Raw genomic sequence first — 24,056 nt, 5'->3', positions numbered from 1 at the left:
ATTTATTAATACAGCTTTATCTTATTAATATACCAAAGTTAATGCAATGATTTTTAACTTTTTAGTTTGTTTTAAAAACCTTGTTTTCATTATATTAATTTATGCTTATGCAAAGCAGGCTCACAGAGACAATGATGACTTTGATGAGTAGCCTATTACAAAAAGTCGCAGGATCAAGAGGGGATATAGAGGCTTCCGAACTTCAATAATTAGCGTCAATGGCTCAATTGTTGTTACGTACGTATTACGTAGCATCAAAAAGCGTTTTCCGAACGCTAAGTGGTGCTTACGTTAACAACGGCAAAACTAATGAATCGTGTATAAAGAGTTCGATCCATCTTATGAAGTTTGTGGTGACTAAGAATTTACCTGCTTATTTCACCATCTTATTTAGATTTTATTTACAATCTAAGAAAACAAGGCGGCAGCAAATGTTTAAGTCTTCAGAGACTGGACTGACCCAATCTGAGAAGTAAAGAATCATATAAAACAAACGGGTCATTGAAATTTAATAATAACAATCATCTAGAACAAGAAAGCAGTGTAATGGTTTGTTGAATTTTTTCGCCGCTAAATAATAGCGCATCTTCCAAAAGTCCAACTTTCTTAACTTTAGAATTCCATGCTGACCATCATCAGTATCATCAAAACAGTTAAAGATGAAGAGGTTACGGCACACTTTTTTGGAGTGAGGAAACTCACTAATCAAGTTCAGAAACACAGTAGCTTTAGTAGGGGACTTTGTCGCTTCGGTTGTCACACCCAGGATTAGACAGAATCCTGGTTTTAGAAGTATTTGGTAATAGAATGGCCATAAGTTAAAATGTTAATGTGATGGCATTAAGCCGGGTAATCTATTAGATTATATAACTGTAAATGGCAACCAGTAAGAGCCAGAGAGATCGGTAGTATCCATGTCAATACCTCTAGTAATAGGACTGAAGTTTTTGGTGTCAAAAATGAATACCATCATGTTCTAGTCTATAGGGCTAATTGAAAGAAAAATTCAAAGGTGGTTGTTGTTTACCAGGTAGTATAGTTTTAGTGTAGATAGATTTTAAGGTTAGAATTTGACAGGGATGCTCTAAGAACACCTGAATATGAAGTTGAAAGGTTTAGCAATTGGTAGACTCTGGGGGGCTTAGAAGGAATAGACTTGTGGATTAGAATTTGAGGGGGATGGCAATCCAAGTTCAGTTGAATATGTAATTGAAGGGTTTAGAATTTGATAATGTAGATTACAAATGAAGCGCTAAAAAAATAGTTTGTATTGTTCCAGACGACCCGTAGGAGGAACAGTACAAGAGAGGCCAGGAACACTAGTGAAAAGTCTTCAAGTTTGGCAAAAGAGAAGGCTACTAAAAAATAAGTTCCTGACTGATATTACATAAGAACCAGAGGAAAGTAAAGACACATTAATGGGCTTAGAGATACGTTTATTCAACATTTCACAGTAAATAAAAACAATAACAGATATTCACCATTTACCCCCCCCCCCCACCCGCATTCTGTATAGCCGAGAATGCAATAGAGAATGCTTTAAACTTCAAGTTGAGAAGATGTGAATATATAAAATTTACTGCTACTCGACAACGATTACGAGCCCCAAAAATTCACCTGATTTTTGAAAAAGGGGGAAAACACCCCGAATATGGCAAGTAATCTTGATGAAAATTACACCATCAAACTCAACATATCAAAGAACTCTACTGAATACTTTTCAAGGCCCTATCTATATAAACGTGAAATTTTGTATTTTTAGTTTTTCCCTTTTTTTCAGAGGTGATTACATCGAGCCAGATATCCCAGAATATAGGGAGAAGGCTCATATGGAAGTAAATTGAAAGTTCTAATGCCCTTTTAAGTAGCGAAAAAGATTGCGTCTTATCAAGTGGCATTTTTTGCCATTGTATTGTGCAATATGCCAATTTTGACCCAAAGGGGGCCAAAGAGCAGTTGAGTGACAGTTTCAATGGTCAGTCTATTTAACATTGCTGAAAATTGTACATCGAGCTTTCCAATTTCGCACACAGCAATGCCACTGTGGCACAGTTGTTCCCAAAAATGCACGTAGTCCACACAGTATAAATGGCGAATATGGACAAATATTCAAAAGTTCGTTGAACTAAGTTGATTCATTGGAACGGTGGTTCCCGACTGATTTTGGGCCATGCCCCACCTAGGCATTTCTAATATCCTGGTGCCTTCTTTGTAATATTTAATTCATTGTTCAAAGTTTTACCTGTATTCACTTGAAGGAAGCTTAAAAGACCATTAACTTATTATCTTTTTTTGGATCGTCCTCTGGGAATGTTTTATGCTAATGAGAAATATTGTGTGAATACTACATCTTTTATACAGTGTATAACGTTATTGCAATACTTTCATTGCTTTCATTTTTCTTTTTGCTCGTTAAATGCATTTGAATATGACATTATTCATATGATATTTTTTTTTTGCAAGGTTAAGGCTCTAAAGTATCATCAGCCGAAGGGTGCATGTCCTGCCAGTGATCTACCAAAATATTGCCATGCCCCGCCAGTGGGGCCTGCACCTTACGTTGGGAAGCACACCATTATAGGCTTGATAAAATTATGTAAAATTTAATGGAGAAGGGCCAGTAGATCTTTGTGTAGGTGGGTAGACTATAAATTAATTTTAAGAAAGTGAGTTTAAGGCAAAAATGTTCTAACTCGTTCGTGAACCTTCAGGTAAATATACAAGATGGTTGGGAAGGGGGAGGGTATGAAATGATCTTTAATCTCCACAGAATCCTGAGAGTATTCCTAGAGTGCACCTGCAATATGGATGCTGTTAGGTTATAGCTCCCTCCTATTGCAGAGTATCTTTTTCTGTTTATTACAAAAGATTGCATTAATGTTTTAACAGGTTGAAAAGGTTCATATATGGGGGGTAGGCGCATCATAATTGGTGCCAGAAAATTTTCTGAGTGGAGAAGTGGTAGTACTAAAGGAATCTTTGTTTTCATCGAAATTTAAATTAGAACATTTTTTTTCTTGTCTATATTCATTGTTTAATGGGTTCTTGTTTCCCAGTGGGTATTGCCCTTCTGACCCTCTTGCTGGCGTACATAGGAAATGCCTCCACAAAAAAGATTTGTCTGAAAAACTCGAATTGAAAGCCATGGAAATGATGAGTCTATAATTAATTGCTGATGCTTCAGACCTCCCTCTTCTGATGAATATGAAGAGGGGAGCATTTTTTTCAGGGATAATTGCCATTCTCAGGCAATTTTACCTTGGATTTTTTCTGTCCTCTCATCTTTGATTTCAAAAATGTTCTGTTTTTGTATTTTCGTTGTAAAATATCCCCCGTTTATTTTCGATTAAAGAGTGAAATACAATAAAATTGCCCCTCCCCCTCCCACTAGATTTTGAAAAGTACACATTGCTCTTTCTTCACTACATTTTGTTACCTGGTGCCCCTGTCTCTTTGCCAAAGGTAAATTTCGTTCAAAAGGGTGGGCTTCAATGGACTGTAGCCCTCCTCGCAGATAGAGTAACCCTGGTTATGCTATTAAAAACGAACATAAAATTAACTAAACAAATTCAGTATTTCAAAGGAAAGTAATGAACGATTTAAAACTTAAGACCGTCATATATAATTCTACATTTGAGAGGGTGGTCCTCTCCTCAAACTCTTGCTCTTCACTCTAAAGTTTAATTTCGTGTTCCAACTCTTCAAAACGACTATTCAAGTTCGCCGCTGAATTGGAATAACAAGTACTTTTAAAGCATTATAAAGCTTTAACGTAAAGCTGTGGAAGCAGTCCTCCTTCTAACAGAATAATTTTATATTTATATTTTTAATTTTATATTTTTATTTAATTAATTTATATTTTTAAGTTTTGGTGCAGCCCTTTGCTTTCATTTTAAAAGACTTTTTTTTTCAATTGAATGAAATTAAGGGATGCGGCGACACATAGTGATAACAGTAAAACAGTTCAAAATAGGGATGATACCTTTTTATTGACAGTGAAATATAATATTATTTAAATGGATATTTCGAACACATATACAGTGTTCATCATCAGCGAGTTTTACTGCTGATGATGAACACTGTATATGTGTTCGAAATATCCAGTTAAATAATTTTATATTTCACTGTCAATAAAAAGGTATCATCCCTATTTTGAACTGTTTTACTTTCGTCATGGAAAGGCAGTGTGGTCTTCGAAGTTATCTACATAGTGATAACGAAATTGTTACGGAAACATAGACTGAATTCTTTCTAGGGAATTCCAAATCATGGATTAATATTAAAAATAAAGAGAGAATTCGTCATAATGAACCTAACTACAAATTCTATCGTGCTTTAGATGCTGGTTTATTATCCCTGTATCCTGCGAGATCAGCTGATTTTGCCAAGTTTGCATTTGTTGATCAGGTAACTGGAAGTGACGATTGAGGAGGTTTACTTTCAGTATAAATCGACAATTTACTTCATTTCTCACATAAGATCAACTTGACTTGCCCAAGTTTGATTTCATATGACCCGAATGTCATCCAATCCTTATAGTAGAATTTCCGTAAAAGTTGATTTATCGAGTCGTTCATTCTTTACGTGTTGAACCAATGACCATTGACCTATGATTGGTTGCTGTCTGTTTAAACCCAAGGTCCTATTCTGTATTTGGAAATTGCCATTTGGTGCTAGTTAAGAAGGGGCTGTGTGGAATTGTTAGGGGCTACAAAAGGCAGCAAATTGAGTGATATAGATGGCAGTCTTAAAGGCTATGTAATATTTTTTTTATCAACCAATTGATATTATGTCATACTATTGTAAATTGGACATCTTCGATGTACCATCAATCAGAAGAAAAAGACAAGAGACTCTGCCCCATTCGTCAAATCGCAAATCAGCAGAATGAAGTATCCAATAATTTCTTTCTATCAGGAACAACTATACGAATAAATCTCTTTTGTCTTCTTACGACGGTTTTATCAGAGATTGGCAATCTATATTCAATTGTTCACACGCCAGTGCACGATATTCTGTGATTAACAAGGACATATCCTGTCAGTATTCATTCAATAGGAATTAATATCTTTCCCTAGAGATCAGTGGATAATGTACAAAAAATCATTCCATGAGAAAAATTTTCCTTCACTGACATGTATTAAAGAATCTGATTAAAAGATTCGAAGCAGGGCTAATAGGATTTTTGAGAAAAATGGTCTTGATCTTAGAACTATGTCGCTTTTTCATTAGAAAAATATAGATCTACTGGAAAGAAGACTGAGTGATAAAAGACCTTAGAGCATGAAAAATGTCGTTTTGATAAATATGTAGAAATATTTGAGTATCTATATATTTTAAACTCTGTGAATACGGTTATTTGTCGATTATTTTAAATTTACTTCTAGAAACTATGCAGTTAAAGTATTCAAGCTAGAAGCGTGAAATTTTTGCAGGGTGATTTTGGGACCGTCAAAATGTTATTTGGGCTACAAATCTAAAAAAAAATGTTACCTAATTAAAACAAAATCATGATATGAAAAGCTTACAATATTGAAGAGAAGATGGCTCACAAAATCCTCTTACTTCCGCCTAGTTGAAGTCCTCCTTCTGGAACACCATGACAAGACATGCCTGAGCAGAAAAGTCTAAGTGCGTGAACGACTGAACATGCAATCACTACAGTTTGAAAGTTTTGATGAAGACGTAAGAACACTTTGACGATACACTCCAGTGCATCTCGTCAGGACCTTAGTGGAAAGCGTTTAAGAGGTTGTTGCTGCCGTTTGAAGGTTTAACTGGCTTTTCAAGTCTGTAGTAATGTTTTTTCAGACCTACAGGGATAGGCGAAGACTCATGTTAAATCCTATGCTTAGTTTTCAAACCTTGATGATAAAAATCAAAAGGTCTTGACTTCCGCTATGGAAAGGATAATGTTCTCAACTCAAAAACGTATCCAGGCTTTATTACTATTTTTTTTTGGGGGGGGGAGGGTACTAAAAAACTTTCAAAAACACATACAAAAATTGTTTATATTCGTTTTTGTTACGTTTATACGAGTCGGACTTACACTGGGAAAAGGGGGCTCAAACTCTACCACCTGGATACAGCCTTGCCTCAACTAAGTTAATTTGATACCCCACAAAATACTTCAGATGTTTGATGTGACCTAATTCTCTGTGGAACATAAAGTCCTGATTATTAGGTTACCTAAAACGCTGCTATATAGTCTGTGTTAAGACTGTGGTTTTACTCTAAACCCCCTCGTTTGAAGATAAATAGCTTTCTGTCCTCAATCCTCAAAACAGATGCCTTTGACTCTGGGCCATAGCCAGGATTTTTTTGTGGGTGGGAGGAGGGAGGGGGTGGTTCAGACCCTTTCACCCAGAATAAGCCCCTAATTGGGCTATAAACATTATCGTCTTCATTTGGAAATTCCACGAAATTGTTTCCGATACAACACTTCACGATTTTCTGGAATCAAATAAATTGCTAAAGAATCAACAGCGTGAACTCAAGCGAGAATAGTTTAACTTATAAAAAATTATGGATAAGCATCAGGAGTTATTGGAGATTCTAATTCTTGGAAATAAAATAAGATTAGCAAATGATTTAAATAGAGTGTGGCATAAGGGCCTGCTGATGGAGAACGAATCCTACGGAATTTCGGGTCTGCTACACAGTGTTAAATGCCTTGAACTGTTCTTTGCGGATTAATATTCTGTAGTTGCATGATAGAGAAAAGTACTATTGAAAAAGATATCCTTGGCCTCGCCCTTTAGCAAGCCCTCTGCAGTCCTTTGTTTACAGTACAACAGTTCATAGAGCCATTTCAAAGAACAAAGTTTCCCCATTTTTTTCGCTAAGGGGTGGAGAAACATCAGTTCTGTTGTGTTTCAGTTTTGGCATAATTGATAGAGCATTTTCAATAAATTCTTATTATCGTAAAATTTCCGACGTGCATCCATTGATTTCTACTGGTTGACATATAATTACTCTGGTGTATCTCTGATCTTCCTCTGCCACTCCCCGAGTAGCAGAGGCATGGGTACGCAAAGGGGGGGGGGAGGCGCCAGCCCCCTGGCTAAATGACGCTGCCTTATATTTTCATAGTTCTGTTTGAGATTTCTATTATATAGCAGTAGAAGTGCCGATTAGACCAGGAAAGCCCTACCCTAAAATCCAGCTTATGGGTGCCCATGAGCAGGGGATGTTTCGTAAATCCGCCTTACTAAACAAGCACTAATTGTATGGATATACATATATAAATTTTTATGGCATTTGGTAGCTACCAAGTGACATATAGCGATCGTAAATTCTGCCGGTCGGTCTGTCTGTCGGTTTGTCTGTCTGTTCGTCCCGGTTTTGCTACTTTAGGCACTTCCAGGTAAGCTAGGACGATGAAATTTGGCAGGCGTATCAGGAGCCAGACCATATTAAATTAGAAATTGTCGTTTCCCCGATTCGACCATCTGGGGGGAGTGGGGGGACAGTTATCTTGGAAAAATTAGAAAAAATGAGGTATTTTTAACTTACGAAGGGGTGATCGGATCCTAATGAAATTTGATGTTTGGAAGGATATTGTGTCTCAGAGGTCTTATTTCAAATCCCGACCGGGTCTGGGGACAATGGGGGGAGCTGGGGGGGGAGACCTAAAATCTTGGAAAACGCTTAGAGTTGAGGGATCGGGAATAAACTTGGTTGGAAAAATATGCACAAGTCCTAGATACGTGACTGACATAAACGGAAAGGATCCGCTCTCTTTGGGGGAGTTGGGGGGGGGGGTTCAATTTCTAAAAAAAATAGAAAAAATGAGGTTTTTAAACTTACGAAGGATCGAATCTTAACGGAATTTCATATTTAGAAGGACCTTGTAACTCAGATCTCTTATTTTAAATCCCGACCGGATCCAGTGTCATTGGGGGGGGGGGGGCTGAAATCTTAGAAAACACTTAAAGCGGAGAGATCAGGATGAAACTTGGTGAGAAGAGTAAGCACAAGTCAAAGATACGCGACTGACATAACCGGACCAGATCTGCTCTCTTTGGTGGAGTTGGGGGGGGGGGATTAATTTGGAAAAATTAGAAAAAAATGAGTTATTTTTGACTTAGGAACGGGTGATCAGATCATAATGAACTTTGATATTTAGAAGGATCTTGTGCTTTAAAACTCTCATTTTAAAGCCCGACCAGATCCGGTGACATTGACGGGAGTTGAAGGGGGAAACCAGAAATCCTGGAAAACACTTAGAGGGGAGAGATCGAGATGAAACTTGATGGAAAGAATAATCACAAGTTATAGATACGTAATTGACATAATTGGAACGGAGCCGTTTTCTTTGGGGGAGCTGGGGGTTGATAATTTGGAAAAATTAGAAAAACTGAGGTAATTTTAACTTAAGAACGGGTGACGGGATCTTAATGAAATTTGATATTTAGAAGGAACTCGTGTCTCAGAGCTCTTATTTAACATCCCGACCAGATCTGTTGACATTGGAGGGAGTTGGAGGGGGAAGCCAGAAATCTTGGAAAATGCTTATAAATGTTGTAGATACGTGATTGGCGGCGTGTCAGGAACTGCACAAATTGACTTGATAAAGTCGCTTTCTCTGATTCGACCATCTGGGGGGCTGAAGGGAGAGGAAAAATTAGAAAAATTGAGGTTTTCTTAACTTACGAGTGGATGATCGGATCTTAATGAATTTTGATATTTAGAAGGACCTCGTGACACAGAGCTCTTATTTTAAATCCCGACCGGCATTAAGCCTCTGATTTTTCTTTTAAAGCAATCTATTGGTTCTTAGAATTTTGCCAGAGCTCATGCCATATGAGCTCTTGGCTCTTCTGGCCTCGTCACAAGTGTCATATGAGCTCTTAGCTCTTGTTCTGGAAGACGACACTATAATTTTCTCAGAAAGTTAACATACTACCATTTTCCGGTGTGAAATAAAAACACATTTAAATAGATCACTACTTTGAAAAAAATGGTTCTCCCTTTTGACTCCCCTAATATTTTTCATAAATCGTTTATTGACTGAAGTTAGAGACACCGGAATAAAAATCATTGGAATAGATTGGACTGTGGTGGTATAAAAGAAATCTTAGCTGAAGGAAACAAATCACCATGATTTTTTAGAACAGGTAATAAACGTAATCAGGTGCCATAGCGAAAACAGGGAATTGGTTTCTTTGTAAAACCCTATTGTATCCCTAAGGGACTTTAATCCACATTTAGACGATAGTACCAGGGGACTGAGTTTCGATCTATGAAAAAGAATTTTGTTTTCCTTTCGCAAAACAACTTTAATTTTATTTTATTTTATTCGGCAAACATTTTTGCATATTTATACCGACAAATTGTTCTATACAATCGAAAATCAAACTGAATTGCAACTTAAAATTTAAAAAGCATATTAAAATATAACTTACTGTCAGTAGTACAAAATAATTTGTCTATAGAAATATGGTAATGAAATATGTCTCTAGAAATATGGCTAAATAATGGTAGAAATATGCAGATAGGGTTTTTAAATTAAATAAAATAAAAAAGAGACTTTTTTCTGTCTTTCTTAAAAGCATATAGAGTATAATGCTTTCACAAACGACACACCTGCCTAATTCAGGATTTATATTTATCTGAAACTGTACTTACTTGCAGAAACGACAACAGCGAAGCCAAGCCCCAAATGAACAAAGATTTCGAATGTAAAGGACGGTCCAAAGTTGCTTAATAGAGTGGCAACTGAAAAGAAACAACTAATTAAAACTGCTAGTCCATCTCAGGTCTGGGTTGCCACTGGGGTCAAGCCAGGGTTGCCATAAAGAAACAATATCCGAAAATTAACTTGCAGAGGATCTCGATGTTTCAAAATTCCGAGATATTAAGTAATTGTAACATATGTGCCAAATATATTTTTAGCGCAATGTTTAAAATGCTCAGATCACAAATTTAAGACTGAAATCGCAAGATCTTGGAATAAGTCCACATGGATAGTTGAGGCGGAGTTAGAATTTTATTTGGGAAGGGACCCACTTCAGTGTGGAGGGAAGGTGATTTTTACTAAGGGAAAGTTCTTAATTTGCACCTAAGCTGTGCCAGATGTGTTTTTTAATAATGACTGAGCTAGATGTATCCTCCAGAATTGTCTTTATAATTAGTAGCTGAAATAAAAACAAATTTGATTTCTTCGAGTCTGAGCGACATTGGTCCAACTTCTGTATCTACCTTGTTTTCCTTCAGAGCCTTGGCAGAAGGATTTTCCTGGTAAGGAGTGTTGTCAATCGGGGGAAGGGGAGTAGACATTAGGCACCATTTTTGCAAAATACGTTTTTTCAGTGTTTTCATTGAAAACAGCTTTTTTGAGTATTTTAATTGAGAACGATAAAAAACGACAATGTTTCCCCCTAGATTTTGAAAAATTTATCTCCCCCCCCACCTAAATTTTGTGATTTGAGAAACTGTAGACCACTTTTTTGTCACAAGAAAAAGCAACCGCTTTTTTGTGAATATTTATTACCTATGAAAAACAGTTATTCATTACAGGTAAACGAGAGTATTTATTACCTCTGGGGGGCCGGAGGTTGCCTTTTTTATTACCTCTGGGGGGTGATGGAGGTAAACGCTCTAGGCTCAGTGACCACCTTGACCTTACTCTACATTATTTCAAAATTACTGGGTCATCACTCACGATCAGTCAGGCTCAAACGAAAAGCAGGTTGTCGCCTAATGACCAAGGAAGAAAAAAGATGTAAAGCAAATTGGAGCCTCGCAGCAGAGGGTAAACAGTGAAGGTTTTATTAATTTGTAGTAGATGACTAATTATATGCAGGACAAGTTTCCTGGCGAAATGATCTCCCTCCTGAGGTCTGTAAGGCCTCGCGAAACTCTGCAGAAAAACAACTAGAATCCCTCTTCAATCTAATATGGGAATCTTTCTTCAGTCAATCTTGAGGATTAAATGAAAAAAAAAGTGTTTTAACTGAAAGTAAGGAGCGACATTAAAACTTAAAACGAACAGAAATTACTCCGTGTATGAAAGGGGCTGTTCCCTTCTCAACGCCCCTATCATACACGGAGTAATTTCTGTTCGTTTTAAGTTTTAATGTCGCTCCTTACTTTCAGTTAAAAAATTAGTTTTTTTATTTAATTTCTGAACATTTTTGAAATAACGCATGTTTGATTTTGGCTCTCCGCACAAAAATTATTAAAATAAAATTTGTATATTGATTTTTTTTTGGCTAAATGGCTTTCTCTTCGTTTTGATCAGACGATTTTGAGAAAAAAAGGGAGGAGGAGGAGGCCTAGTTGCCCTCTGGTTTTTCGGTTACTTAAAAAGGCAACTAAAACTTTTAATTTTTAACCAACGTCTATTAGTGAAAAATATATGTAACTTAAGAATTAACTTAGGTAACGAACTTCTATATTCGTATATTTTTATTATGTATATGAGGGGGTTTGTCCCCTCGTTAATAGCTCGCTCTTTGCACTAAAGCTTAAATTTTTTCACAATTCTTTAAGAATGACCCCTGAGTCAGACAAGCCGTAGAATAAATAGATGAAATTACAAAAAATACTTTAGCGTAAAGAGCGAGATATTTGGGAGGAGAAGAACCCCTCATACATGTAATAATCTCTGTTCGTTTTAAGTTTAACGCTGCTCCTTACTTTCAGTTGAAATTTTTTTTTCATATTTATTTTTTCATTGCTTTTTATTTATAATAATGCTAGAAAATCCTGTACCGCCTTCATTGAATTTTTCTTCCTCAAGACATATTCCTCCAAGGAAAGATCCTCCCACGTAGCCTCCTCCACTCGAGCCCCCCCCCCCAAAAAAAAAAATTCCCCCTGAAAACGTCTGTACATTTCCCAATAGCCTTTACTGTATATAAACACTGGTCAATGTTTGTAACTTGTAGCCCCTCCCCCGGGGTCAGTGGGGGAGTAAGTCATCTCGAAGACATAGTTATTATGGTTTTTGACTATGTTGAACAAAATGGCCATCTCAAAATTTTGATCCGTTGACTTTGGGAAAAAATGAGCGTGGGAGGGGGCCTGTGGATAGGGTTCTTGGATACGCTGAATGCGATGGTGTTATTTTCGTTAAAATTATATGACTTCTAAGGGGTGTTTTTCCCTATTTTCCAAAATAAGGCAAATTTTCTCAGGCTCGTAACTTTTGATGAGTAAGACTAAATTTGATGAAACCTATATATTTAAAATCAGCATAAAAATCCAATTCTTTAGACGTATCCTTTAGTATCAAAATTCCGTTTTTTAGAGTTTCGTTTACTATTGAGCCGGGTCGCTCCTTACTACAGTTCGTTACCACGAACTGTTATATATGATATTCTGACAGAATTTCGAATGTTGATGTGCACCACTGCTTGATGTGCACCACTACTGCTGTACCATTGAGCCCACCGCCACGACTGTCAAGTAAAGAACAAAGAAGACTGTGTTGACTTGTCCATGTCCTGAGAAGACTCAACGACTGCATCATCAAGCAGGTGCCTCTAGCTACTCCATTACCTGATCGGCGTAGGTGATCAGGGGCCTAATTGAAAAGTCAATGGACAAGTAGGAGGAAGTACATCACACGTAAGACCTTTGCAAGATCATTTAATTAGCCATGGACTGTAATCAAGTCTATATTAGACCTTAAACAGTGTTGCTGATTTCCTTGGAGTCCGGTTCTCATAAAGAAAAGTTTCGTTTCTCAATATTATAGAAATTTTCCTTGGTCCCATAGCCCTAAGAACTCTGATGGTATTTTCTATCTCGGAGTATTCGTATTGATCTTAGTAAATTTAAACTAAATATAGTGCACCATAGCTAGGGGTGTCGTTCCCCCCTCCAGAATCCCCCATGGTTTGTGACAAAAGTGATGAAGCGAACAGCCTTTGAGGCTTGCAATCTTGTGATCGTTGAAGTGTCTAAGTGTCAAGGATGTGTGAGCCTAAGCTTCCGGCTTTAAATCTGGGATATAACACTTGCCTATGGCCCTTTCTATCATCAAGGCATCCTTTGTGTGGAACTATTATTTTGACATGTCTTTTCGCATAGCGAGAAATAGGGATGTATTTAGTGCTTTGTGAGTGTCATTCTATGCATTCCTGATAGACTATCAAATAAGATATTGGCGATCCCTGAATCAAGATTGGCGTAAATGTATTTCACTACTAGATTTAATATAAATTACCAACTTATTAAACCCATTCATTGTTGAGTACTTTATTTATCAAACACTTTACCATTAAATTGTAATGGATATTAGTAGGTTCATTTAAAATCTGGTTTTGGCACCCTAGTCGGATCGGTGCTGTTTCTAAAACCGAGGCAGTAGTTTGCTAACTTCGAGACCCAGAAGAATCTGGACTTGAGATAACAGGTTGCTATTACCGCTTAGGGCATCGGTAAATTTGATTGCAATTCGGAATTTTTTCTTATTTTGTTTTGAGTTATAGCAGTTCCCATAAATTCAGTTGGGGCAAGGATTACATCTATTATTTCAAATTTTTCAACGATGATACCAAAAAAGGTGTTTTTCAATATCTAGAAGAGGGACTATTTCGTTTTTTTGCTTTTAAAATGAAGATGTAAAAAACATAACTTTGAAAATCTAGGAAGGAGCACTTGCTACCCTCTTCCACCCTCACTATTAGCGTGACTATTCAGAGCGGTGGGGAACCTCAAGAAAACTTGATTCTACAATTTTCCTCTGCAAAAGAAACGACTTTTAGTCATTGAGAGGGAGAGGAGGAGAAAGTAATTCCACAAATATTTGTTCACTGTCCTTATTCTTCTACGACATTGACTTGTGATTTCCAAGTAAAGTGGTTTTTGAAAGGAATAATCCCGTCGGTAAACGTTGTATGCACTAATATGTTATCGAAAATAATTTATTGATTTTACTTAGTACTGAAATTAGCAGCCAGCATCCCCAATTTTAGACACTCATTTTTTTGAGTATCTAAATTAGCAAGATACTGCCCCGACTTTAGATCCAAAGTCACACGACCTTGGCACCGAAGCATCGACTTTAGCTTTACCGAGATTAGTATTTTTATTTATTAAATAACTTACTTGGCGATAGCACTTTCTCATCTATGATGTTTTCTCAATACTTTATAAAATCTTTGTGGAAAATATAAGCTCCAGTACTTGACTGTACACATATTTTAATTAATTTCACGATACATAACTCACTCCCAGAAATGAAGGGTTAAGAATGTGTTATCTTTATTTACCGCTTAAATTAGTAAGTGTGTAAAACAAAGCTCATTTTAAGCCAAAATAAGGGACGAGAACTCTTCAAAACATAAAAAAAAATTCACATCTGACAGATTTTAGCCATACTTTGGCTACCTTAATATATCAAGAACAGTCGAAATGGAATATGTTTCTGTGAATTGGGGCAGTTGAAACTTTCTCAATCATTTATAGCAAAATTTAAAAATTTCAATTATCGGTGAAATAAACCTCCATACTCAGTTGCGCAGTTTTTGATAGTAGCAGGCATCAAATTGAAAAACAAACTAAGTAAGAAGTATAAGGCTTAGCTTACATGCAAGTGTATTTGTCTTTGGGAATAACAGATTGTTAACGTTTAAAATTTTACGAGCCAAGAGCATTGTCAAACTTAACTAATTGTTTTCCTAATTTTCAAACAACAACGATTGGTACGAATAATTCACTGCGGCACCAAGCCACATGAGGCTGACACAGCTATGCACACCCCTCCTAACAATGTTTTATGTTGATGCCTTTGGTATTTTTAGGTGTCACAATAGTTTGTGGATAAGCAAATATCTTTAACATATATATATATATATATATATATATATATATATATATATATATATATATATATATATATATATATATATATATATATATATATATATATATATATATATATATATGCTAAGCTGCTGGCGCTGCCAATTACATTCATTGTCTCAATAGAAACAAACTTCAAATTCTTTCTAGATGAAAGGAGCCAAACAGGACATTGCTTTGAAAAATTTTGACCTGGTCAACCCTAATAAAATAAAGCGTTCGAAGCCATTGCATTTGACAGGAGAAAAAATGCAGAAAAAGTTTAAAGCTTAGAAAAATTGGGGGAAAAGAGAATAACAAATACGTCGGTAGATAATACACAAGACTGAAGAGGCTATAAAACTCAGAAAATTTGTTACTGAACATTTTCCCCTAAGATTTTTGAATCATTTCTTTAATGATCAAAGGATTTTGCCTGCTGAAAAAAACATAAGTAAATCCCAAAAAGTCTTTCTCTTTTACTTTATTGGACTGGAAAAGCTCCATTCAGCTATGAATGTCTATTTTTTGCATTAAAGATTGTGCCTGGTATATTCATTCGAGACTTTCGATTAAAATAAATTTAGTTTCTTTTTTAATAAAACAAAGATTGTGTAACTTGATGGTGCCGCGAAGGTCGTTAGATGAGAGTTTACAGAAATAAACAATATTAAACGGTCAAAGAATCCCTGCTTTTGAATGTTTGATTAAATTTAGGAAAGTCGGCTTCTTTCGCTATTTCGGGCAAAACCTAATCAAACAGTTCGTGGTAACGAACTGTAGTTAGGAGCGACCCGGCTCAATAGTAACCAATACTCTAAAAAACGGAGTTTTGATACCAATTGCTACATCAAAAGAATTGAATTTTAATGTTGTCTTTAAATATATAAGTTTCATCAAGTTTAGTCTTACCTATCAAAAGTTACGAGCCTGAGAAAATTTGCCTTATTTTAGAAAATAGGGGGAAACACCCCCTTAAAGTCATAGAATCTTGACAAAATCACACCATCAGATTCAGCGTATCAGAGAACCCTACTGTAGAAGTTTCAAGCTCCTATCTACAAAAATGTGGAATTTTGTATTTTTTGCCAGAAGGCAGATCACGGATGCGTGTTTATTTGTTTTTTCTTCTTTTCTTTTCCCCAGGGTGATCGTGTCGAACCAGTTGTCCTAGAATGTTGTAAGAGGGCTCATTCTAACGGAAATGAAAAGTTCTTGTACCCTTTTTAAGTGACTAAAAATATTGGAGGGCACCTTATCCCCCTCCCACGCTAATTATTTTCCCAAAGTCACCGGATCAAAATTCTGAGATAGCCATGTTATTCAGCATAGTTGAAAAACCTTATAACTATGTCTTTTGGGACGACTTACTCCCCCACAGTCCCCGTGGGAGGGGCTACAAGTTACAAACTTTGATCAGTGCTTACATATAGTAATGGTTATTGGGAAGTGTACAGACGTTTTAAGGGGAATTTTTTGGTTGGGAGGGGAGAAGTTGAGAAGAGGGGGATATGTTGGGGGAACTTTCCATGGACGAACTTGTCATGGGGGAAGAAAACTTTCATGTACGGAGCGCAGGATTTTCTAGCATTATTTAAAAAAACAATGAAAAAATAAATATGAAAAAGTTTTTTCAACTGAAAGTAAGGAGCAGCATTAAAAATTAAAACGAATAGAAATTATTACGCATATGAGGGGTTCACCTCCTCCTAATAGCCGCTGTTTACGCTAAAGTATTTTTAGTAATTTCAACTATTTATTCCACGGGCTTTGTGATTCAGGGGTCATTCTTAAGGAATTGGGACAAAATTTAAGCTTTAGCGTAAAGAGCGAGGTACTGACGAGGGCCTGAACCCCCTCATTTACGTAATAAAAACATACGTATACAGAATTTCATTACGGAAGCTAACTCGTAAGTTACGTATATCTTTTACCAATAAAAACGTTCGTAAAAATTAAAAGTTTTAGTTGCCTTTTTAAGTAACCAAAACATTGGAGGGCATCTAGGCCTCCTCCCCCGCTCCTTTTTCTTAAAATAATTCGATCAAAGCAATGAGAAAGCCATCTAGCCAAAAAAAAAATAAATATTTAAATTTCGTTTTAATTATTCATCTTCGGAGAGCCAAAATCAAAACATGCACTAATTCGAAAACGTTCAGAAATTAAATAAAAAAAACAAGTTTTTCAACTGAAAGTAAGGAGCGACATTTTAACTTAAAACGAACAGAAATTACTTCTTATGTGAAAGGGGCTGCTCCCTCCTCAACGCCCCACTCTTTACCTAGAGTTTTTTTACTGTTTTGAAAAGTAGAGTTGAAAGATAGAGTAAAACTTTGGCGTAAAGAGCGGGGCGTTGAGGAGGGAGCAGCTCCTTTCATATACGAAGTAATTTCTGTTCGTTTTAAGTTTTAATGTCACTCCTTACTTTCACTTAAAAAACTTGTTTTTTTATTTAATTTAGAAAAAAAGCTTGATTCATCTCGAACTATTTAATTAATATAAATAAATTAAACCTGTTTCCTTTATTCGGAAAACAGATATTGAGGAATTGTCTTAAGAAAGGAAAACAAATATTTCACACTTTCAAAATAGAAAAAAAAATACAGAAAAGTGGAAATCATAATCCACATTCTACCTTAAATTAAGTAAAGTTACTAATGCAGATGAAAGGAAACATGCAACGTATCTTCATTTATGTAATACCTCTGCCCCAATACCATCCCACTCCCCGAGTCGGAAGTGTAAACTACTCAAATAAAATCGTAATGTATACTATTAAGTAGTGGAGAAAAATACAGGAACAGATTTTGTTTTTCCCTCCCCATTGGAGCCCTATTAAAAGATTGTTAGATCTGAAATCAAATCATTTGGATTTCTTAGGAGACCAGAATTAGCAAGCTACTATACCAACTTTAGATACTTTTGGGCTCCAAAATTAGCAAACAACTAACTCAATTTTAGATTCCAAAGAGTACCGGTCGGGTATTAAAAACCCGATGTATAGAATACATACTAGCCTATTTTTTTCTCTTTATGGGTCTGCTAAATGGTCAAAACAAAATAAAAACTGGTTCAGAAAACATCCTATCTATTCAACAATTTGAGTGCTATCATCATATAGAATAAAACTGTATTTAAAAAATCAAATAATGTGTTTCCTACTTCTAAAACATAGTGCTTTGAATAAACAGTGGCCCGTTGTTCCTGATGTGCCTTGGCAGCTCAAGTACTGTGTTTCCTCCTTCTAAAACATAGTGCTTTGAATAAACACTGGCCCGTTGTTTCTGTTGTGCCTTGGCAGCTCAAGTACTATGTTTCCTCCTTCTAAAACATAGTGCTTTGAATAAACAGTGGCTCGTTGTTCCTGATGTGCCTTGGCAGCTCAAGTACTGTATTTCCTCCTTCTAAAGCATAGTGCTTTGAATAAATAGTGGCCCGTTGTTCCTGTTGTGCCTTGGCAGCTCAAGTACTGTGTTTCCTCCTTCTAAGACATAGTGCTTTGAATAAACAGTGGCTCGTTGTTCCTGTTGTGCCTTGGCAGCTCAAGTACTGTGTTTCCTCCTTCTAAAACATAGCGCTTTGAATAAACAGTGGACCGTTGTTTCTGTTGTGCCTTGGCAGCTCAAGTACTGTGTTTTCACCTTCTAAAACATAGTGCTTTGAATAAACAGTGGCTCGTTGTTCCTGTTGTGCCTTGGCAGCTCAAGTACTGTGTTTCCTCCTTCTAAAACATAGTGCTTTGAATAAACAGTGGCCCGTTGTTTCTGTTGTGCCTTGGCAGCTCAAGTACTGTGTTTCCTCCTTCTAAAACATAGTGCTTTGAATAAACAGTGGCTCGTTGTTCCTGTTGTGCCTTGGCAGCTCGAGTACTATGTTTCCTCCTTCTAAAACATAGTGCTTTGAATAAACAGTGGCCCGTTGTTCCTGATGTGCCTTGGCAGCTCAAGTACTATGTTTCCTCCTTCTAACCCATAGTGCTTTGAATGAACAGTGGCCCGTTGTTCCTGATGTGCCTTGGCAGCTAAAGTACTGTATTTCCTCCTTCTAAAGCATAGTGCTTTGAATAAACAGTGGCCCGTTGTTCCTGATGTGCGTTGGCAGCTCAAGTACTATGTTTCCTCCTTCTGAAACATAGTGCTTTGAATAAACAGTGGCCATTTGTTCCTGATGTGCCTTGGCAGCTCAAGTACTGTATTTCCTCCTTCTAAAGCAAAGTGCTTTGAATAAACAGTGGCCCGTTGTTCCTGATGTGCATTGGCAGCTCAAGTACTGTATTTCCTCCTTCTAAAACATAGTGATTTGAATAAACAGTGGCCCGTTGTTCCTGTTGTGCCTTGGCAGCTCAAGTACTGTATTTCCTCCTTCTAAAGCATAGTGCTTTGAATAAACAGTGGTCCGTTGTTCCTGATGTGCATTGGCAGCTCAAGTACTGTATTTCCTCCTTCTAAAGCATAGTGCTTTGAATAAACAGTGGCCCGTTGTTCCTGATGTGCCTTGGCAGCTCAAGTACTATGTTTCCTCCTTCTGAAACATAGAGCTTTGAATAAACAGTGGCCCGTTGTTCCTGATGTGCCTTGGCAGCTCAAGTACTGTATTTCCTCCTTCTAAAGCATAGTGCTTTGAATAAACAGTGGCCCGTTGTTCCTGTTGTGCCTTGGCAGCTCAAGTACTATGTTTCCTCCTTCTAAAACATAGTGCTTTGAATAAACAGTGGCCAGTTGTTCCTGTTGTGCCTTGCAGCTCAAGTACTGTATTTCCTCCTTCTAAAGCATAGTGCTTTGAATAAACAGTGGCCCGTTGTTCCTGTTGTGCCTTGGCAGCTCAAGTACTATGTTTCCTCCTTCTAAAACATAGTGCTTTGAATAAACAGTGGCCAGTTGTTTCTGCTGTGCCTTGGCAGCTCAGATACTGTGTTTCCTCCTTCTAAAGCATAGTGCTTTGAATAAACAGTGGCCAGTTGTTCCTGCTGTGCCTTGGAGCTCAAGTACTGTATTTCCTCCTTCTAAAACATAGTGCTTTGAATAAACAGTGGCCCGTTGTTCCTGTTGTGCCTTGGCAACTCAAGTACTATGTTTCCTCCTTCTAATACATAGTGCTTTGAATAAACAGTGGCCAGTTGTTCCTGCTGTGCCTTGGCAGCTCAGATACTGTGTTGTCTCCTTCTAAAACATAATGCTTTGAATAAACAGTGGCCAGTTGTTCCTGTTGTGCCTTGGCAGCTCAAGTACTGTATTTCCTCCTTCTAAAACATAGTGCTTTGAATAAACAGTGGCCAGTTGTTCCTGCTGTGCCTTGGCAGCTCAGATACTGTGTTTCCTCCTTCTAAAACATAGTGCTTTGAATAAACAGTGGCCAGTTGTTCCTGCTGTGCCTTGGCAGCTCAGATACTGTGTTTCCTCCTTCTAAAACATAGTGCTTTGAATAATCAGTGACCAGTTGTTCCTCCTGTGCCTTGGCAGCTAAGACACTGTGTTTCCTCCTTCAAAAACATAGTGCTTTGAATAAACAGTGGCCCGTTGTTCCTGTTGTGCCTTGGCAGCTCAAGTACTGTATTTCCTCCGTCTAAAGCATAGTGCTTTGAATAAACAGTGGCCCGTAGATCCTGTTGTGCCTTGGCAGCTCAAGTACTGTATTTCCTCCTTCTAAAGCATAGTGCTTTGAATAAACAGTGGCCAGTTGTTCCTGCTGTGCCTTGGCAGCTCAGATACTGTGTTTCATCCTTCTAAAACATAGTGCTTTGAATAAACAGTGGCCCGTTGTTCCTGTTGTGCCTTGGCAGCTCAAGTACTATGTTTCCTCCTTCTAAAACATAGTGCTTTGAATAAACAGTGGCCAGTTGTTCCTGCTGTGCCTTGGCAGCTCAGATACTGTGTTCCCTCCTTCTAAAACATAGTACTTTGAATAAACAGTGGCCAGTTGTTCCTGTTGTGCCTTGGCAGCTCAAGTACTGTATTTCCTCCTTCTAAAGCATAGTGCTTTGAATAAACAGTGGCCCGTTGTTCCTGTTGTGCCTTGGCAGCTCAAATACTGTATTTCCTCCTTCTAAAGCATAGTGCTTTGAATAAACAGTGGCCAGTTGTTCCTGTTGTGCCTTGGCAGCTCAGATACTGTGTTTACTCCTTATAAAACATAGTGCTTTGAATAAACAGTAGCCTGTTGTTCCTGCTGTGCCTTGGTATCTCTCTATTTTCCTTGCAATTTCAAGAAACCGAAATTTCACTGTTCGCGTCGGAAATAACAGTCTTATCACCATAGGTTGGCTTAGGATGGCGTTCAAGCAATTCTTTAAGCTCGGTTAATTCCAGTGGCTCAGAGAGAGCACATTTTGCAATTTTCACAAGTTTTTTTTATATGAATTTTAGGACATTCATTGACGCTTGAGCGATCTCCTGATCAATTTTAATGTTCTTGCTAACCGGTGTTTTTTAGTGGCCCCGTGAGCCGGATTTGTTAGCCAAATGTAGGCTCAGTGAGCCTATTTCAGTGTTTTGGCCTTTTTTCTTTTTGGAAAAATCTTCCGCTTTTTATTATTCTACTCAACTGCTGTTGCTGAGTGGCTCCGTGAGCCGAATGTAATAATCCTAGGATTGTTACAAGACTAGGGTTTCATGAGCAAAATCTAGTATTCCTTGAATTAAAATCAGGGCCCTTAGAGCCAAATCCTTATTTCCTTGAAGGAATTGTAGAGCCTCAAAAACCATAACAATCATGAGTCCAAAACTCTTCTGGGCTTTCATCACTGTCAGTTTAACTACTCGTATCAAGAATCCTATGGCGCGATCGACTACAAATTTTTCTGTCCTGTATTTCACTATCATACTCCTCTATCGAAGTAAGTCAACCATTTCATCATCTGTTTTACTGATTTTAAAATTTTCTTCAATAGCCAAATATCAAAACTGATCTTATTGTTTACTGTTGGTCAATCTAGGCGAATGCAAATGGGGCAAAAGTTGTCATTCTGAGCTAGTCTAGTTGAATATTTATGGACCTAATTTCCTAGTTGAAACATAAAACTAAATCTAGGTCCTAGATTGCAATTCATGATTTGATAAATTAGTTTGACATTATTGTAAAAGAGTAAGCCAAACACTGATACAACTCTAAATTTTACATATATTTCTCTGACTGAAACACGGCTGGGAACACGACTTAAAATCCGCATAACTGAATTTTGCAACACACGAAGAGAACGAAGGTGGGGAGAAAATGTATTTGACCAAACGGCGTAACAATGTAAAAGATACGGATGAATAATAGAGAAATTCTACGACATTCCGACATTACGGGAAATCTTACCGCTAATAACCTTAAAATATGTCCTAAAAGACAGAGTTTCATGTATACACACTCCTAAGTATTTGACCTCAGCATTCCTGGGAACAATAACCTCACCTTAAGTTAAGCCCTGAACCCACGGATAATAATTCTTGGAACGACCACAAACAATACCTGATGACTTATCAAGATTAATAATTAGTCTGTTGGCCTATAGCCAAATTTGAATTTGACTTAGGCCTTCTCTCAGTGTTGACATTAGGTGATTCTAGGTCTTTGCTGCAACTGTAAATTGCGTGTCATCTGCAAACATAGCTAGAAGTTTCCTAATTGAAGTTTCACTTGCAATCTCTCCACATGGCAGTTTAACATCCAGAAAATCAAAAGTATTACGCAAATCATTAATATATACAAGGAAAAATAATGAGCCGAGGATATATCCTTGTGGCACTCAATATTTCACTTCCCTAAACCCTGATATATCGCCATTAGTAGACACACACTGCATTCTACCAGTAAGAAAAGATTGAATGAATCTCAAAACCTTATTGCAAACATTTGCATTGACTAACTTCCAAAGCAGAACTTTTTGACATATTCTTACGAAATCAGTATTGGTTTTCAAGGAAAATATTTCGAGCCTCGAAAAAACTTGACAGTCTCCAACAGAAAACTTTTACAATAATCCTAGAAAACACTGATAGTAACGAGATTGATACGCCAATGTATTTTTAGCAATTTCAACTATTTATTCTATTGCCTTTGTGATTCAGGGGTCATTCTTAAGGAATTGGGACCATATTGAAGCTTTAGTGTAAAGAGCGAGGTATTGACGAGGGGGGAACTCCCTCATATACGTAATAAGAATATACAAATATAGAAGTTCTTTAGGCTAGTTAATTCAAAAGTTACGTATATTTATTACTAATAAAAACGTTCGTAAAAAAATGAAATGTTCTAGTTTTTTAAGTAACCAAAAATCAGAGGGCAACTAGGCCTCCTCCCCCACCCCTTTTTTCAAAATTGTCCGATAAAAACTACGAGAAAGCCATTTAGCCATAAAATAAATATTAATATGCAAATTTCATTTTAAATGTTCATGTGCGGTGAGCCAAAATCAAAACATGTATTAATTCAAAAACGTTCAGAAATTAAAAATTTTTTTAACTGCAAGTAAGGAGCGACATTAAAAATTAAAACGAACAGAAATTATTCTGTATATGAAAGGGGTTGTCCCCTCTTCAGCACCTCGCTCTTTACGCTAAAGTTTTTTTTTATTGTTTCAAAAAGTAGAGTTGTGAGAAAGAGTCAAATTCTTTCTCACATGCAATTCTTGTGATGTAACTATTGCTATCAAAATTCCGTTTTTTAGACTTTCGGTTACTATTGAGCCGGGTCGCTCCCTACTACAGTTCGTTACTACGAACTGTTTGATAAAACTTGGTATTTCAAAACTTAGCATTTTGTATTTTGCTTCTTAATATTTCTACTAAAATCCAATTCCGACTTTATTATTCAGCTTTACATTCTGCGTTTTATATTACTGGGCTAGGAAAGATGCAGATTTAATACTATTTCAGAGCAGATATCTCAAATGTTGTCTTTGTTTGGCAATTTTTTCTGTGGTTCAATGGTTTGAAATAAAAATTTTGTACGTGCATTTACTTATGTGAAGGGATTGTAAAATTGCAAACTTCCTTGAAACTTGACTCCGTAAGGTTTTCTTTTTGGCCTTTTTAGGTTTTTCTGGTTTTTCTTGTTTTTCAAGGTTTTTCTGGTTTTTCTGGTTTTTGTTTTTCTGGTTTTTCTTGTTTTTCAAGGGTTTTCAAGGTTTTTCTTGGCCAAGGTTTTTCTTTTAGACCTTTAGAGGCTCCATTTCACTTAAATTTTATTATTTTCGCATAAGGGATTTAAATAATATCTTCATTTGGTAAAAGTCTTTTTTAGTATTATTCGTTTAAGACCACGTATTTTCCTCTTGT

The 24,056-nt window shown here is 36.9% G+C and overlaps 1 protein-coding gene across 5 annotated transcripts in view; it reads right to left on the bottom strand.

The window, feature by feature from the left end:
• The window catches only part of LOC136036418 (solute carrier family 35 member F3-like), a 183,027-nt gene that overhangs the window by 9,278 nt on the left and 149,693 nt on the right, over positions 1 to 24,056 (bottom strand). For all 5 annotated transcript variants that reach the window (XM_065718638.1, XM_065718637.1, XM_065718639.1 and 2 more), the window contains exon 10: positions 9,631 to 9,720. In XM_065718638.1, the coding sequence (XP_065574710.1) occupies positions 9,631 to 9,720 (90 nt within the window). The remainder of the gene's footprint in view (positions 1 to 9,630; positions 9,721 to 24,056) is intronic.

Source organism: Artemia franciscana, chromosome 15 (assembly GCF_032884065.1).
Source record: "Artemia franciscana chromosome 15, ASM3288406v1, whole genome shotgun sequence".
Lineage (NCBI taxonomy): Eukaryota > Metazoa > Arthropoda > Branchiopoda > Anostraca > Artemiidae > Artemia > Artemia franciscana.
The sequence above is the reverse complement of the archived record's forward strand: the minus strand, read 5'-3'. Positions and strand labels throughout refer to the sequence as shown.